The sequence below is a fragment of the Psammomys obesus genome, unplaced genomic scaffold (genome assembly GCF_907164565.1).
Source record: "Psammomys obesus unplaced genomic scaffold, mPsaObe1.curated_primary_1811, whole genome shotgun sequence".
NCBI lineage: Eukaryota > Metazoa > Chordata > Mammalia > Rodentia > Muridae > Psammomys > Psammomys obesus.
In genome coordinates, this window is record NW_026596064.1 from 11,162,933 (window position 1) to 11,181,865 (window position 18,933).

An 18,933-nucleotide genomic window follows, 5' to 3' on the forward strand; every position below is an offset into this window, starting at 1 on the left:
TGTGTGTGTGTGTGTGTGTGTGTGTGTGTGTGTGTGTGTGTGTGTGTACGTACACATATACATATATGGCTGTGGTCCAGCTAGTATAACAAAGGCTATCTCTTGACACAAAGTTTAAGACACAAAGTTTAAGAATCCAGTGGTTGTTCGATCCACAAGGCTCCATATCTCAGTTCTTCAGTGTATATTGGAATTCCGAAGAAGTAGGTTTTAATACCAGTGAAAGAATAGGCTTGCCAGCGAGAATGAGAGAAAGCAGGCAAAGAGCAAAAGCTTCCCTCTTTCATGTCTTTTATATAGGCTGCCACCAGAAGATATGGCTCAGATTTAGGATGGGTCTTCCTACTCAAATGATTCAGTTAGGAAAAAATCCTTGACAGTTGTGCCCAGCTGCTTGGACTTTAGTTAATTCCAGATGTTGTCAAGTTGACAACCAGGAACAGACATCACATATATGTGTATGTATACTTTGCTTGACTAAATTAAGCACTGTCCAGTTGTTAAGGTTAGAATTCAAATGTGAAATTCTTGTGGAAAGATTACTCACTAGTTAGGAGCACTTGGTGCTTTTCCAGAGAACTTGAATTTGGTTCCCAGTGTCCCCATCAGGTGACACACAAACAGTTGTAACTCCAGCTCTAGGGAATCCAAAGCTCTCTCTTCTGGCCTCCATAGGCACCAGCACACACACCTGGCAGACACAGTCACACAGACATATAATTAAATGATTTAAAAATTAAACTGTATATATAATGTTCCCAAGATGTTAACAGCAATTATTTTGGTTGGTTGTTTTAGGTTGCATATTACTTTTTCTCACCATTTAAAATAAGCTTTCCAAGTTTTCAATAATAAACTTAAATTTTGTTTTAGTGGGGTTAAATAATGTTCTTGTAAAGCAAAAATACTCTTGATTGCCTTCTACATCCCAATCAGATTATGTGGACCCAGTTACGATTTTGATACACACATTGTTTTGTTTTCATGTATCACTGGGCAATGGATGACCTATCTAGATCCTAGATTTTTTTGTACTTTGTATAACAAGACATTTTCATAAAAGAGCTTTTTGAGAAATTGAAAGTTGTGTAGTGAGTAGATTCAAATAGGAAATTTATATAGTACATCATACTTTGCAGAATGTGGACTGGAGTGATCTCTTTGGCTTTATCTCTAGGATAAATCTGTGTACACAGAAGGATTATTCTTGTTCTGTGTTGATACGGTTTGCAACTTGAGGAAGGAGGTTTGAATTAATACTTGTATTTGTTGTCCTTGTCATAATAATCTACAATATCAAGCTCTGTTATCAAAACTATAGTGATGTGTTTTGTTTGGTTTTTGTCAGAATGTTTGGATCATGGTACACATTTTGGATCAAACTAATGACTATACTCTCTGTGTGAACTGTATTGATGAGTTTCTTATTAAAAACCTGGTCCATGTAAAACTTTGTTTTTCAGGAGGTCTTATTCTTTCCTTCAAAGAAGATTCTTAAATCTGTGTCAGCTTTTAATGTTTTCATATATTCCTCTACTGAACTTAAATAGAATAATCTCTTTAGAACCACAGATTGCAAGATGCTTTCCTAGTCTTCGTAAAGAAACACCAAGCTCTGCTAATCTTCAGAATCCCATGTGGTTCTCAGTTCTTTGAGGATATGTCTTAAATTAAAAAAAAAAAAAATCAAAGATTTACTCAGAGTTGTGACTTGCAATACTATGTCCAGTAGGTTACATTTAATTCTTGCTTGGAAGTACATACATAAGTAAAATTTAGTCCATATCTGAACAGTTCATGACTGGGCCTGTAATTTGTGATGTATTCATACAGAACTAAAAATTGATGTACTCAATTATTATCAAATTGCATTTTTGGTCATGTATTCTTTTTCAGTGATTCTTTTAGTATATTGTAACATATACTAATATAGCATAGCGTGGGTTAGGCTTCAGAATTCCTTCTTAAACTTGAGGGCATTAAGAGTTATTTAGGGAGCTTTTTACATTTTTTAAAATTTTTTAAAAAATTTATTTATGTATTATTACAATTTATTCACTTTGTTTCCTGGCTGTAGCCCCCTCCCTCATCTCCTCCCAGTACCACCCTCCCTCCTTCCTCTCCCCTTATATCCCTCCCCTAGTCCATTGATAGGGGAGGTCCTCCTCCCCTACTCTCTGACCCTAGCCTATCAGGACTCATCAGGATTGGCTGGATCATCTTCCTGTGTGGCCTGGTAAGGCTGCCCTCCCAGGGGCAGATGATCAAAGAGCAAGCCACTGAGTTCTTGTCAGAGACAGACATCCCTTGCTCCCCTTACTAGAGAACCCACTTGGAGACTGAGATAGGACCTAGACCCCCTGCTCAGATGTAGGCTACTTAGGGAGCTTTTTAACTAACACTCCACATGGGCTAGAGAAATGGCTTAGTGGTTGGGAACATGTGTTACTCTTCCAGAGGACCTGAGTTGAGGTCAAGCACCCGTAACAGGCAGTTTCCAACCACTTGTAACTCCAGCTTCAAGGGATCTGATGATCTGATGCCCTCTTCTGGCCTCCCTGGTCATTTGCATACACATGGTTTATACACATACACAGCAGACACCAAAACATTTAAATAATTTACATTGAACAGGCAATTCTACGGTTAACTACTATGTTGAAAAAAACAAATGAAAAAAAATAGATTAAAAAATGTTCACTTAGAAATTAAGTATTTCTTCATGGGCCAGAGTAGCATTTTTACAGTGTTTTCTAATAAAAACTATTGGTGTACTTTTGCATATTATCAGCTCATAATCTTATAATCTTAATGGTTATGATATACTAGAAAGACAGTGCTGTTTACTTCGTAACAGTTCCTTTTATCATAAAAGTTCCAATAGCTGTGTATGCATTTTACTCCTTAATCTTTTCTAGACTCAGTAATCAAAACATAAGAAATCAATACACTATGGGAAATGATTTTGCTATATTATAAACGTAGTTTCCTAACATTAAATCCTCAGAATTTAACATATGCTGTCTTCAAACAATTTAAAAAGCAGTGCTAAATAATTTAAGATCCTTTCTAATGCCAAAATTTGTGAAGAGCAGTTAATTCTCTTAATGAAATGACTTTAATAGAGCTGTTAGCAGAAAGAAACCTTATATTTTAAAATTCAGTTCATATTTATAATTTATGTAAGCAGTGAAGATGCCATTGGATTTTACTCTACACTGATTGAAACTTAGTAACTGGGCTTTCTCCACCCAGTGCGTTAAATCAGTCAGCCCCAAAGGGTCTTGGTAGCCCGGTGTTTATAGCATTCTTCTTTACCTGCTGATCGACCTCACTTCCTGGATTTCAGTCTGTCTAGTTATCAGCTAACAAAAGAACAGCTTTTGGTTCCTGCAGACGCTGGTGAAAAAATAATCACGAGAAAGAAATCCACCTTATGTCGTCTTTTTCTGTCTGCAAAAATAAACTCAGCCATCATACAGCTAACAGGTACAGAAGGAAGATACAAGCTCGTTCTTAGGAAGAAACTACAGAGAAAATGAGCATCATTTCTCAAGGCTTTTATTTTCCCTGATCTACAAGTGATGCTGCTGTAATTCTAGCTGCAGTTTTTACCGATCATTCACCACTCAGCAGCTGGTAGAGAAGTAAGACTGCTTGGCAACCACCTGCAGGGCTGCAGAGATGAATTACATTTTCGGAAACAACACACTTCTGTACTCTCGCGCCAGTCGAGGAGGCAATGCTAGCTCTAGCCATGGCTCAGTAGGCCCTAAGCAGAAACACTGGGCAAAAAAGGGCTCGTCAGATGAACTGCAAGCTGAGCCAGAACCTTCACGCTGGCAGCAGATAGTTGCATTTTTCACTCGAAGGCACAGCTTTATTGACTGCATCTCGGTAGCCACCAGCTCCACCCAGGTAACATGCCACTTGTTGAAATTATTTTCAATATATTTCTGTTCATATATGCTTTGCTATGATGTTTTAGCGCAAATTTAGTATTAAAAATAAGTCTTTTCTGTGTTGTTATCTTGGCACTGGAATTGTATGTTTTTAGTCCATCTATGCAGGTCTTTAGCACAGAAGGGGAAATGAAAAACATTTTCCCTTATGTTATGTAATGCTAAACAAAACAGTCTCGTTCTACTAAATAACTTCTCTAAAAATGTAAAGTCATTAACACGGGAGTTAAAATACAAGTTAATGCTCATCTTATTTTAGATGGTGTTAAATGCTATGAAGAATGATGTTTAAGGAAAAGAGAATAACCTTTTTGTTTAGTTTTTGTATGTCAATAGGTAACCGTAGGGAGACATTAGAGTAAGGAAACAAAAGATAGCTTAAATGTTTTTATTTTTAATGTTTTGAGAATAGATTAAATGTGATGCAGTTAGCTAATGTTCTATATTTATCTTAAAGTTATATTAAACTGATTTATCCAAGAGATTAATGAGTCCTTCCATTTTACAAGTATATACTGTCTAAGGCTAAACTGGAATTAGTAAACTTGTACAATTGCATAGTCATAGATATTTTTAATACATTCAAATTTTAAAGAAGCTAGCAAATATGAAAAGTCCCAATTTTTTAAAAGTCCCATAAAATTACCTCTTTAAGGGGAAATGAATATTGAATATAAGAAAAAAAAATAAAAAACAGTTGAATAAAATGTATGTGGTTTGGTATAAAAGAAGACAAAAGGAAGTATTAATATTTTAAAATATATATTTAGCAGCTAGTCATTCAACTAGTGAAAGTAAAAGGTAAAAAATAGCCTAATTTAAGAAAAACTCGAGAGTAGTTTTTCCTTTGATGATCAGTAATTCTTAATATGCATACAGATGTATATATAATCTCTTAGGCCTTTAAAAAATAAATTTTCTTTAAAGATTATTTCTTCAATCACTGGAGGCAGCTCAGTAAATATAAACATAACTGCCTATCTGATTTATTTGTTTTGGTTACTAGAGTTTCTTCACAATGGTTTTGGTAGTAAACTGGCAACTTCTAAAGTCAGAAATTTTACCTATTTCTTAATATGCTTAAGGTGAACTTGCAGGAGTAGGAAGCATCATCATGCTATATGTAGGCACTGGGGTTACTTCCAGCCAGAATTTACTGAAAGGCAATGGTTGACTCTTAAATACTCTTGAATACTCACTGCTCTAAGAATATTTTTGTCTTGATTCTGATCATAAAAGAATGAAAAGATTAAAGGCTCATGTTACTAGTTGTTATACATTAATATTAAATGATATTTTCATATCAATGAAAATACCTTAATCTTGATGATTTATATAAACTACTGTATATTACATATATATATACATACATACATATCAGTGTATATATATGTGTGTGTGTATGTATATATACTGATATATCTGATGTTCTTAAGGACATACAAATGAAAAGACCAATAGTTCATATGTAACATTCTTGAAAGTGTAGAGTTATAATACAGTAACCTAGACACCGAAATGGTTGTAATCCCTATTACACCACTGAATGTTCTTCTCCCCAGAGTTGGTTCTTGCTTACATGCTGCAGAATGAATTGGCTTCTCTTGCAGCCCTAACTGATAGTTCTCTTGTCTTTTTCGTTACCTTTGTGCTTGGTCTCTGGAAGTACAACTACCTACTTCAGAGGTTTTCACTTCTGTTTTTCCTGGAGTAATCACATTTTGCTTTTCTTTCATATACTTTTCTAAAGATGAATTATATAATTTTATGTTCAAGTCTTTAGTTATAACTTACTAGAGTTTGCTCTATAGGATAAAATACAGTGGAACTAAAAAAGAACATCATTGTATCTTAGTTGATATTTGAGTGCATTTTTATAATAACTCAGACATGGCAGTTTTATTTTGTAGCACCAAAGGAGCTTGCATGTTGTTGTCAGAGCATGTTGTTGTCAGGAGCAAAGTAGATGAATATTACTTCATATTTGTTGAGCATATATTATGTAGTTACTGTGAATATGTTTCTGTACTGTGGTTGGTAAACAGCATGGTTTTCTGTTTTGATGTTATCCAAAATGAACTTCTTAAAGATTTGATAGGAAGGTTAACTTTTAATCTAATTCTTTTTAACTGGCCTGTACTTTACCAAATTGGAGTTGTTACTAAATTAAGTTTTAATTATTACTTCAACTACTATTCTGATTCCCAGACACACCCTGTAAAAAAATGTTACTTACAGATTCATTTTTAAGTGCTTGCCTATTGAAGTATTTATGTCTAAAACTAAGATTGTATGCCAGGTTCCATGGAGTAGCTGGAACTTTTAGGAAGTCATTTATTCTGAATGATAAAGAAACCAAATAGTTAGAGAGATCTCGAACATACCAAGTGCTTTGGTGTGCAGTAAATGTTTGTGGAATCCATGTCAGTCCCAGTTATATTCATAATGATCTACACTCCTCCCTTAAAATGTCTTTAGCTGCTCACAGTGCCTCCTTTCTTCATCTTGCCTCTTTTTCTCTTGCTTCATATTATCCTTCAGCCATACAAATCCCTTGTGCTCCTGGTTTCCTCTCGGCTTTAGGCCTCACCAACAGTGATTAAAATGTTGCTTATGTACTATCTCCATTCATTTGGTTTTCCTCAGAAGTTTACATTGTGAGTTGGGAAAAGGGACTTTTTAATTATTACTAAAATATATTTGTCACAAATTGGCTTACCTTGCTATATTTTTTCTTCAAAGACTTTATAGTATAAATATTCTTTATTTTGAATAGTTAATACATACATACATCCATATAATAAACTTTATAATCAGTGTCAAACAGTCCTTTCTTTTGATTCCTCACATCATCATCCTGCTTTTCTTGTAAGCAGTCACCATGTAACCAAGAGATGGCAGTTAATGTCTTTTTTTCTTGTCATTACTAGTTTGTGGATGACTATATCTCATCTCCCTTCTTTGGTTCATGACTTTAAACACTGCTTTGGGCGCCAGGCAGTGGTGACATACACCTTTAATCCCAGCAGAGGCAGGAGGATCTCTATGAATTTGAGGCCAGCCTAGTCTACAGAGGGAGTTCCAGGACAGCCACGGCTACACAAAGAAACCCAGTTTTGAAAAACAAAAAGAAAGACCAAAACAGAACGCCTCTGATTTGTAAAATCTCAATTCTTTTCATCTTTTTTAAAACTTCTATCAGTAAAATCAGCTATCAGTCTCTTTCTGGGCATCTGTCTCTCTTAATCATTGTGACTTGCTGAGTATTTGAGCACCCGACTGTCTTTGCTCTGCCCTCTATTTGTATAATCATTCTTGGTGACTTTCAATATCCTTATATAATCTATAATGTTGACTCTTCTATTTTTGATATCTTTATCCGTAGGGATCTTGTTGTGTGTTCTGTCACTTGAACACTCTATTCAGATTACTGTGTTGAAGACGTTTCAGTACCACTTACCACATCACTTAAGTCTGTGGTGCAGGCATTTCACATGGCTACCACTGTTTTCTTTTCAGCTCACTTGTCCATTACTTCTACTCCAGTGATTTTTAATCTTCCTAAGACATCAGGGACCCAGTGTTTTTTTGTTTTGTTTTACTGTCTTTTGCCACTCATACCCCCCCCCAATACCTTGCTCAGACTCTTTCATAATCTCAGCTCTCTTCTGCTCTTCATTTTATTGGAAGCATCTATACTTTGCAGCTTTGCCTTCTCCACAGCAGCTCTAAAAATTGCCCGTTAAGCCTGCGGTACCCATTTTCTAGCCTCATTCTAAGTTGATAATCTTCCTCTGATTTAGCCTGTTGCCATAAGTGAACTGTCTGTTGCTAAAGCTCACCCATCATTTCTGTACTATCTCTCACTCCCATTTGACTATTCAGGGCCTCACCAGAGTCCTTTCCTCACTCTGCCATCTGCCTTTTCTTGTATATTAGTTCATTTCCATGAGCTAAAACACCTCTCACTAACACCAAACAACTGAAAATGTCTCTATTGTATACATTATCAAATCCACTGGCCAATTTTTACTCATTTCACCTGCTGAACAGAAGATTTTAATACAATTGATTACTTTTAAGTTTATTCACCTTTGATTCTTGTATGCTGACCTTCTAATATTCTACCAGCTTCAATTTCCTTTGGAGTGTTTTCCAATTTTTTTATTGCTAAATAAGGTACAGTCTTGAGTGTGTGTGTGTGTGTGTGTGTGTGTGTGTGTGTGTGTTTTCAAATCTTGTTCAGTCCAGTCTCGTGCCATTACCATCAAGATTGCTGTCTTTAGCACAAAGCTAATTTTTCTATAGTAGACTTTGTCTATAGCTTTCTATTGAGTCAGTATTTTCACTTGAATTAAGCATATAAAATATTAAAAAGATAACTTTATTACTGACTTTCTCTGTCTTCACATAACTTTAATTTTTTTCATGTGTTTTCTTCGTTATTGCTGTGGTCTTTGATGAAAACACACAGTCTTGCCCATGCTAATAAGCATGCTCTGCCACTGAACTACATGTCAGCCCCAAGAGAATTTTTACCCCTATTACTTCTTGTTCTGATGTATGCTGATACCTTCTTTTCCTTTGCTCCACTTCCTGGATAACAGCAAATCCTATTGGCTTTGGGTTTAAGATAGGCTTCTTACTCTGTTCTCCACCCTCCCACCTATCTGGGCAATACCTTTCCTACAGGTGTCATTCTCCTTTTACTTTTACAATTTTTCATAATATTTAAATATGAACTTAATCTTGTCATAGTTTTTATTTAAGCTTATGGCTCTAAAAAGATCTCTTTGTAATTGTATGTGTGTGAGCATGTACACATGAGAGAGTGCAAATGCAGGTCAGAGTCTTTTTTTCATTACTGGACTGTCAGCTCCCTATAGGTAGAATTCTCTATTTATGTTTATGCTAATCCTTGGCTTTTGTAACATCTTTGACAAAGTAGCAAATACAGCAACCATAAAAAATTATTGAATGAGAGAAGAAATAGTCAGATCTGCTTGTATTCAGCAGAGCTAGTGCAGATTTTTGTCTACCTTATTTCTGTCTTAATCCCTCTGTGAAACATTTGTGTATTGCCTTAGTGTTAAGCTGATCCCCTCTCTGATAATTCTTTTCCTATTTGTCCCACTGGAGAGGAAGGAGGCCCCCTCAAAAGTCTTCGGTTTTCTCACAGTCAGGATGACTATATAATTCATAGGCTTTAGATGGTAAGAGGATACTATTAATAACTAAAGTGGGACAAGTACAAATACATATTTCCTAGGCAAACAAAGGCATATGGTTACCTATTTATATCCATTATCTTCTGACTTATAACTAGGCAACAGGTGTCTGTGTTCCTACCGAGACATCTTCATCTTGGACTAGCCTAGATTCCAGCCTTGTTATCCCTAATTTTTTCATAAAACTGATCCCAGACAGGAAGGGAAAGCTATGTCTTGTCTTTAAGAGGCTGCTTATGTTTAGTGGTGTAGTGCCTTTGCACTAAACTGAAATATATACGAAGTAAGTTGGCAGCCTCAAATGCTGACTCTGCCCAGGATAGGGTAGTTTCCAGGAGAAAGGGGGAGAAAGAGTCTGTTTTAACTGGTTATAAAATGCTACTTTGGGCAAGAACATTTTTTTATATTTTTTCATTTGTTTTAAGCTTTTTAATTACCTTGTTTTTTGTTTTTTTCCAGAGCTGAGGACCGAACCCAGGGCCTTGCGCTTGCCAGGCAAGCACTCTACCACTGAGCTAAATCCCCAACCCTATTTTAAGCTTTTTATAGCACGCATATGTGTTCCGCATTTCAGAACCAATTCTTGGTACAGAAGAACACCTTAGAAATCACAGATATTATGCAATAAACATTGTTTATAGTAGTTATAGAAACTTTTACGAAGTACAACTTTGACCATAAAACCTTGTAATTTTTTCAAATTAATTGCAAACTTAGGTCCGCCCAAAAACTGTAGATGGATGTTTATAATTGCTTATCATTGTCAAAACCTAGAAGCAAATAAAATGTCCTTCAGTAGGTGAATTGATGCACATCACGCAATGGAATAGTATTTAGCAGTAAAAAGTTATGCCACAAAGCACTTGGTTATTATTAACTGAAAAAAAAAAAAAAACAGCCTGAAAAGGCTTTATACATATTATGCTCACCCTGTGGCGTTTGGGAAAAGTCAGAAAGTAAAGCCTGTGGTTCCCAAGATTTTGAGAGGAGAGAAGAATCAGTCAGTGAAACTATTCTGTGTGATTCTGCAATGGTGGATTCATGCCATTGTGTACTTGGAACACCATAGCACGTCCAACAGCAAGAGTGAACACAGCATAGACTGGACTTGGTGACATGGTAGTTGGTGTAGGTTCGTCTGTTGTACCACTCTGGTGCGGGGTGTTGAGAGTGGGTGGGCTGCACACATATGTGGGCTGAGGGTATGCAGGGACTGGCTGTACTCGACATTTAGTTTTCTGTGAACCTAAATCTGGTCTGAAAATTAAATTCCATTAAAAAATACAAACTTGCTGTCTTAAATTTAGATTGGCTTAGTCTGAAGAACTAAATGAGAAATATTTTATGTAAGTTTTCATCTGTGCAGCTTCTATATAATGTGTTGATGTAGTTGGCCCTTCTGTCAAGGACAAATAGGCTAAAAGAAACACATTTCATAGTTGTGTATTTTAATATATTCAAGTAAGTTTTAAAGTTAGCTTTTAAAGTTAATTTTAAAGTAAACTGCTGAAAAAGTATGGAGACACATATCTATAGAGTTTTCAGGCTTTAGTGGACTTGCACTTGGCTGTTTATTTATTTTTAAGCAGTGTTACTGTTCTAAGAATAATACTGATGCTCCTTCACGGTTTTGTTGAGTGTCATCTGCTGAACTGTAAGCTTCATAAGGGCAGGCCCTATAAAGATGTGTAGTTTCTTTATATTCCTAGAGCCTAGCATAATGAATACATTGATAAGTATTTGTTGAATAAATAAATATGGGTGCTTATTTCTATTTAATCATGTAATGATTGAAGGGGCAAAAAGGAAGCTTGGAGCTTCTATATATGATTTCTTTTGGTCATTATTATTTTTTCCAAACATCATGTAGAATTATGACCTAAAAATTGGCACATCAAGAAAAAAAATTGGCACATCTGCACCAAAGGATTTATAAGATAAAGTATGTATGTTTCAGAAGTAGTTAGAAACCTTCTGAGGAAAAACAAAAATGTAGTGGTGGGGAGGGCCAAAACAGTCAGGAGCACTGGCCAGGTGGTGCACACCTTTAATCCCATAACTTGAGAGGCAGAAGTAGGTGGGTCTCTGGCATTTTGAGGCCATCCTGGTCTATATTACAAGTTCCAGAACAGCCAGTGTCTCAAAAGACAAAAGCAAGAACAACATAGAGCACAGGTGCCAAGCACATGTGTGGGGCACTAGCATGCATGAAAGCAAAACACTTGGACACATACAATTAAATTAGAGACAGAAAAATTATGTGGGATGAAGAACCTAAATTTTTATCAGTTTTTAAAAGATCTTTTGCTATATTAACAACCCTCAACGATGTTATGAAGTAATTTTAGAATTTTGAGGAAGGTAAAAATAATTGTTCAGGTCATACGAAAAACAGTAGCCTATAATTTCTACTTTGTTTAAGAAACTTTTAAGTATACTTACTGATGAGATCATTTTACAGTTACATAGAAATCAGTGAACAAAAACACTAGTCGTATTTTTATTTTAGTTTAGAATCAACTGGCCATGATATCTGATAGCAGGGATTTTTTTTTTTTTTTTTTATGTGATTGTGTGTGCCGTATGTGTTTGGGTCACTGTGAAGAGCTGTATAGGATGTTATATAACATGGAGCTGAAGTTACTTTGCAGTTGAGAGCTGCCTGATATGGGTACTGGGAACTGACCTGCAGGCCTGGAAGGAGCAGCAAGAGCTCTTCACCACTGAGCCAGCTCTCCACCCCAGAAGTAGGATTTAAAAAGGAGCCTAACACAACTTCTGTCCCTGAAGATCCAGAAGGCGCTGCCACTGCACACATCTTTAGCAGGGTGGCTCAGAAGCTAAGAGCATGGCTGCTCCTTCAGGGGCCCAGTTCAATTCCACTCAGAAGCTAAGAGCATGGCTGCTCCTTCAGGGGCCCGGTTCAATTCCACTCAGAAGCTAAGAGCATGGCTGCTCTTTCAGGGACCCGGTTCAATTCCCAGTGCCTCCTGGCAGCGCGCAACTGTCTGCAGTGCCAGGTGCAGGGATCCAGCATACTCTTCTGGGCTCCTTGGCATAAGGCTCACAAGTGGTATTCAAGCAGATATGCTTGGATAAAACACCCGTAAGCATAAAAGAATAATAATTTTAAAAATTTATAAAGTCCCAAGTGGTTTCCATTTCTGAATAGGTTTTGAGTTTTGTTTGTTAGCATTTGTGAGACTTTTTCTATTAGGTTAGCCATGTAGCTATGAAAACATGATTATTGCAGAGTACATTTTTTAATTGTTTTCAGAAAATAACTAGAGATTATAATCTGAAATTTACATTAAAGTGGATCCCATCTTGATTTTATATATTCTGTTCTCTCAAAAACCACCTGCTGTAATAGAAGGTTGTAAATTTGGAATTGTGTGGCGTATCAGTGTAGTGCTATATATTGCCTTCGCTGATATAGTGATTACAGTCAGTGAAAACCAACTCATCTTAAGCTCTTTAAACAAACAGTATCCCATTGTGATTAAGTGTAATGCTTTTGGAGGATTATGGCCTGAGTTTAAGTCTATGTTCTGCTTTTTAGTTGGCATAGCACATTAGGACAATTACCTAAATTCTGAGTCTGTTTCCTTGTCTGTAAAAAATAGAAATTGAAACTTTATCCGGATCAAGATTCAATAAGATGGAGGTCAGTTCCCGGCTTTAGTAGCATTATTATCACCCATTCATCACCACAAACACAGTGATGGCCAGCATTATTATTAGCAGTTCCACACAATATTGTGGCCTTGTAGGTAAGGAATCGATCTAATTACAGAATGAAAAATAATTATATCTTAATTTTTTTAATTAGTGAAAATAGGTGTCTTAGATAGAGGATTTTTAATCTTAACAGGGTCTAACCAAGAGAAAAAAACAAAACCCACAATAATTATTCCAGAAGAGAACGTAATAGAAGATTTGCTGGATTTGCTGGTACTAGAGCAGGCCTTTAATCCCAGAACTCCTGACACAGAGACAAGGTGCTCTCTTAAATTTGAGGACAGTCTAATCTACCTAGACTGCTACAGGCCAGTCAGGGCTACAGAGTGAGATTTGTCTCAAAAAGAAAAAAAAAAAAAACAACAACAAAAAAACAATAATAACAAAAATTGTATTAGAGAATTAAAAGTTCTAAATGGGAATATGGTAAAGTGGATAGTAACAGCAGGAAACCTTAAGATCTAAGAGAACAGAGAATCCAGGTTGAGATTAGGAGAGCCTACAAGTTTAGAGGAAAGATATCATAGACTTTTCCGTATCAGTTGTCTGTGGGAAGATTAACTTTGAAGTACAGTTTGAAGAGGAAAGGGATGAAACTCTAAAGACTCGTGTATTCTTACATAGGCCAGCATTAGACGCTTTGATATTGAGGACTGCGAGGCATAGGCAGTTGATTTTGGTTTTGTTTTTCTTGCTGGACAGTTGAAATCTGTGTTGCAAGGTTGGCAAATAGAATACCTTGAACACTTCCGATTGGGTGTAGCCACCCACCTATGCAGAAGGAACCTTTAATCAGAGTCTGCTCTGTGTACAACATGTAAGGGAACAAGAAGAGGAAGAGTATTCAAAATCCCTTCCAGGATCTCTTTTGATATCAAGTGCTTTTGTTCATCTGACACACAGAGTTTCCTGTGACACTGAACATAAAGAAAAAAACTAAACAGAAACACTTGCTTTTATAGACCTCATATCAAAATAGAATACAATATAATTACCAAAAATATGTGGTATTCTGGAAGGAAAGTTATGAGAGATACGTGGGAGGTGATAGGGTTGCTGACGGAGACTTTGATTTGAAGGTGTAATTTGAGTGAAGACGGAATATTGGTAGAATTGAGACTGTAGCTATCTAAGAAAGAGCATTCTTGGAAGAAAAGTAAATAGCAAATGGAAAGGTATCAAATATTTAAGAGTAGCAGGTCAGTGTAACTGAAGTAGTAAATGGAAGGAGAATGAATATAAGACCACAACTTCAGAAGCCTAGAGGAGCCTGACTCATGGGGACTAAGAGAAGAGTGACTAGAACAGAACAGATAAACTAAGAAGCATTAAGGCCCATTTTAGTCTAGTAGTTAACGCGGTCCATGGTGGTACATGTTTGTCTAGCCAGTTCTGAAAAATAGAAAAGAGAGAGACATATTGCAATTGATGTCTTTCCTGTGCCAGTTATGTAACCATATCTTTAAATTCAGTCTTCAAGTCCCTGCTTTCTTTACATTCTTAAGTGACTGAGTCATCCTTTTTAAAGGTTGTTAGCTGAATGTTAATATAAAATACCATCTTAAAATAATGAAGAGACCAGAAACCTTAACTGAGTTTTATAAATTCTTGCAACTAGAAATAATAGATTCATGAGCTAACATGTTTGTATAAACTAAGTTTGGCATCTGTGCTTCTACAACAAAATTAATTACTAGATCTATTTTTCTGTCTCTCATACCTATTTCAAGTTTTAAAGAAATTATATTTTGAAATCCTTTGTGGTTTATTTAAAAATATGTATGCTTTTATACATACTTGCTTCCGAGCTATTGTCATGGGTATCATACATATACAACTGGTTGAAATACTGTTTCTTTTTTTTAGCTATAAAGCTTATATTAAAGATGTAATGTGTTTGCAATGACAGTGGCAAAGGGCACATGAATCATAAGAAAAACATTAAACCATGAAAACCACCTTTTGTCCTGCAGATATTGATCCTCTCTTGAATACAGTAATTCCCAAGTGGAGTTTGTATAAATCTACTGTGCTATAGTTTATCCTCTGCAAACATTCAAAAGGCTTGCAGTTTTTTCCTGGTTTCTTTTTTTCTTTTAAGTAGCTGCTTTGACATTTAATCAGAAGCATGCCTCATTATGGCGTAGTAGATCTTTAAACAAAGGGCCAAAGAACTTGGATTAAGAATTCTAACTATGCCATGTACAAACTTAAGGTCCTGAGTCACCTATGCCTCAGTGGCATAGGGTGTTTACTTTTGTTGTCTAAGCTGCTGGTACCAAATATTTGTTAATTCATTTTTCCTTGAAAATACAGTGTATTTAAGCATGTTAATATAAAATATAAGCAGTAGCTTCTTGGTATTGTAGTTTTATTTATCTTGTCAGTTTTATATTCTGAAAATAATTTTTTGTTGTTTTACCTCTTGGGGTTTTTTTTGTTTGTTTGTTTGTTTTTTTTTTATATACTTTTTATCTTTTGATTACAGGAGGCCAAGTTTTAAACCCAGGGCTTCATGATTGCTAAGCAAGTATTCTACCACTGAGCTAATCTCTTCCATTCTTGAAAGTCTTAATAAACAATTAGCAAAAAAAATTAATAGATAACATTACAGCTCTTTTTCAAATGTATAAGTCTAATTACTAGGAAATAATTTCTAGTTGCTATTTGGGATTTGGTTTGTTGAATCAGATTATCTATGTAGTCCTAGATGTCCTGGAACTTGCTGTGTAGACCGGGCTGGCCTCAAACTCAAAAAGATCCCCCTGCCTCTGCTTCCTGAGTTCTGAGACTAGAGGCATGCACCACCACGCCGAGCTGTGGGCATTATTCTTAATCACTTCCCATCAGTCCCCAAGGCACATTAACTCTACATTCACAGTTTTTATATGACTACTCATGTCCATTTTCACCAATTCTGCCATTCAGGTTTTGTTACCTCTCAGCTGTATTATCACAGTCTCCTAATCAGCCCTCTTGTGTCTTCCTCTAGGATTCGTTTGTATATAATAGAAAGCACATTAGCTGTTCTGAACAGAAAGGGATTTGATAAAGATAATAGGTTCATACAAATGTATATATTGTTGAATGCCTAAAAGTGAAGGTCGATACTACATCTTCATAACGAGGATGGTGCACATGCTTCAGATTACATAGAAATCGACATTGTGAGTGCAGGTTTCCTAAATTAAGACCTTAAATTAGTATAAAAAAAATAAACCTATGTAGAAAATTAGCACGATTTTGTTAAATCATTTCAAACATCTTTCAGGTAATTGCTAATGTGATAATTGTTTCAAAGGTACTTGAAAATGTATATAATCCATCCAATTTTTATAGAAATTTACAATTTTCTGCAGTGTTCCTTCAGACAGTGTTAATATTATAACCTCTGTTGTCATGGAAACAAGTCTCGGAAGGCAGCTTCAGAGGCTAATGATTCCGTGGTGTTGCTATGGATAGAAGCAACTGAGACTGTTGCTAGTCACATGACCAAGATTTTTAAAAACAATAACCATCTCTGTTGAGCTGATCTTACCAAGTGGTACAAATAAAGCAGGACAGGAATGACATAATGGTCATTTTCTTCTACTTGATTTATATGGTTATAGAAGATTTTTAAAGTTTAAATTGCTATTCTCCACTCTTTTCTGAAATAATCCAAATATACAAAGATTACTTTATATTGCCTCATTATTTAAACCATACATGTATATGCATTATTATATATGACATTTTCCAATTTAAAGTCTTATACAGTTCCCAAGCATTTTTATCATATTCTCAGATGTATTCAAATTCTCTTCATCTCCTTGCTTTATTTTTATAAAATCTAGTGTCTGTCATTCCTCATCAGCTTTCATATTAGGTTTTGAGGGGGACCTGTATTTTTGTTTCAAGTGAATTACATGGGTTTTTGTTACTCTATCGTTTGTGGTTTTGATATTTTATTTGTTGGTATTTGTTAAGTATTTGCTTGCTGAAAAGGTCAGGGCATATGTTCTTTCACAGAAATTTTAACTCCAGGTTTCTTATAGTCAGGGAGATAAGATGTTATAGGTTGTTTTAGGGATTTTTTTTTTTTTTTTTTTAAGGAACAGTATTTTGATTCTTCCCAAAATAAAGTAGAATCTAGAACAGGCTCTGAAAAAGAAAGGTATAGAGGGTTTCAAATGTAACATAAAAAGAATAATAGTTTATCATAAAGGGATTTGGGGAGCAGCTGAACAGTGAATTTATTTTTTGTGCTTGGCTTTGAAATTTGAGATGAGTGTGTAGCTTTGCCTGATTTTACATGAATTGTGACTCTTAGTCTGTTATCAGGACTCTAGTGATTATTCCTAGTATAGTAGTGCTTTGTGACTATTGGACCATTACCAGGGAATCAATTTAAAACTTGAACAAAGAAACACAAGGAAACTCTTAGACATGATGGGTACATTCACATTTTCATTGTGCTCATAAGTTTCATCTGTGAACCTATCAGATTGTGTACTTTGAATATGTACTGTAGGGCCTGGAGAGATGGCTCTGTGGTTCAGAGCATTAAAAGGATCTTGGTTCAGATTCCATATGGGAGCTCACACCCATTTCTTACTCTAGTTCTAAGGGATCTGACACCGTTTTCTGTCCTCTTCAGGCAATGCATTTGTGTGGTACACAGGCATACTTGGAGCCAAAATACCCATACACGATAAAAATTAAAATATTTACAGTTTATATCAGTCTTGCTACAATAGAATTGCATATAAAAGTTAAATAGCAGTTTTAGACTGATAATTATCACAATTTGATGACTATGGCCAGCTATTTTGTAGTATTATCACTTAGTTCAGATTTGTTTGTTTGATCACATTCCGTTAATTATGTTTGGTAGAAATATCACCCATGTGAGTGTTGTCATTGTATTCTGTCAGATAGTATTTAACTTCAATTTGTCCTGCTACTGTTAATGTTAGTTCTGATCACTTAAAATAGTATCTGCTGGATTCAGTCAGGATAGTATTGTGAGGGGCTACATTATTTTGTGTGTGTGTATCCCATTCATATGTTCATCAAGTAAAATGAAATAAAAGCTTCACTTAGCAATATCAAGAAGTTTAAGCATCCACTGCTGTTGCTTAAATAAATTATGACCTGATGGCTGTTATATGGTGATTTTATAATTCTGCCATTTCTTCTCCACTTTCTTTTAGCATTTTATTTCAAGGAAATGTATTCTGTTTATTAATTCATGTATGTATTTATACAGTATGGACTCTTCCTGTTTTACTTATTGAGTTTTATGCCACTGTTACTCTTGTGGTTTGGAGGAGAGATTCCCATAGGCTCGGGTTTTTCAACACTTGGTCTTCAGTGAATGATACTATTTGGGGAGATAATGGAGTCCTTATCCGTTAAGTGGGTTCATCCTTGCTAAGGCTGAGATTTGAGATTTTTTTTTTTTAATAGCCTCATTCCACTTGATGCTCTCTCCATGATGAGACCAGCCTGCTTCCTGCTCCTACCAACTTGTCATTATTTCCTGCCATTGTGGACTCTAGAATAGAACCATAAGCCAGAATAATTTTTCTTTGTTAAGTTTTCATTTGGTCATGGTTTATTGTCACAGCAAAAGAAAAGTAATGTAATATAGTTACTATTTGAGGCTCAGGTAAATCCCAGGTTAAGGTAGCCCTTCAAGGTATTTTTAGGCCCTTTCATAACTGTTGTTTGTGTTTTGTTTTGTTTTGGGTTTTTGTTTGTTTGTTTGTTTGTTTGTTTTTGAGCACTTACTTTGGGATAGAGAGCAGGATGTCCAAGTGATATGCTCAAAGAATTCTAGCACTGAAGCTAGCCATTTCTCCAAGGACTCCTCTGTTGTTTTCTTGTTTGAATATGGGTATTTAGAAGATCTGGGTTGGGCGGTGGTAGTGTCAGTGAGGCGGACCTAGGAAATATATTTATGCCTGTATTTAGTTTTGTTTCTAAAAACCTTATGTTTATACCAGTACTTCCAGTTC

At 35.6% G+C, this 18,933-nt stretch overlaps 1 protein-coding gene across 16 annotated transcripts in view; it reads left to right on the plus strand.

Moving 5' to 3' along the window:
- The window catches only part of Dlg1 (discs large MAGUK scaffold protein 1), a 187,041-nt gene that overhangs the window by 73,989 nt on the left and 94,119 nt on the right, over positions 1 to 18,933 (plus strand). For 2 of the 16 annotated variants that reach the window (XM_055624821.1, XM_055624818.1), the window contains exon 1: positions 3,405 to 3,918. The exons of 11 other annotated variants lie outside the window; for them this stretch is intronic. In XM_055624821.1, the coding sequence (XP_055480796.1) occupies positions 3,685 to 3,918 (234 nt within the window). In that variant the 5' untranslated portion in view covers positions 3,405 to 3,684. Of the gene's footprint in view, positions 1 to 3,404; positions 3,919 to 18,933 lie in introns of those variants that run through there. 3 more of the 16 variants (XM_055624822.1, XM_055624819.1, XM_055624820.1) reach the window with 2 other exon arrangements.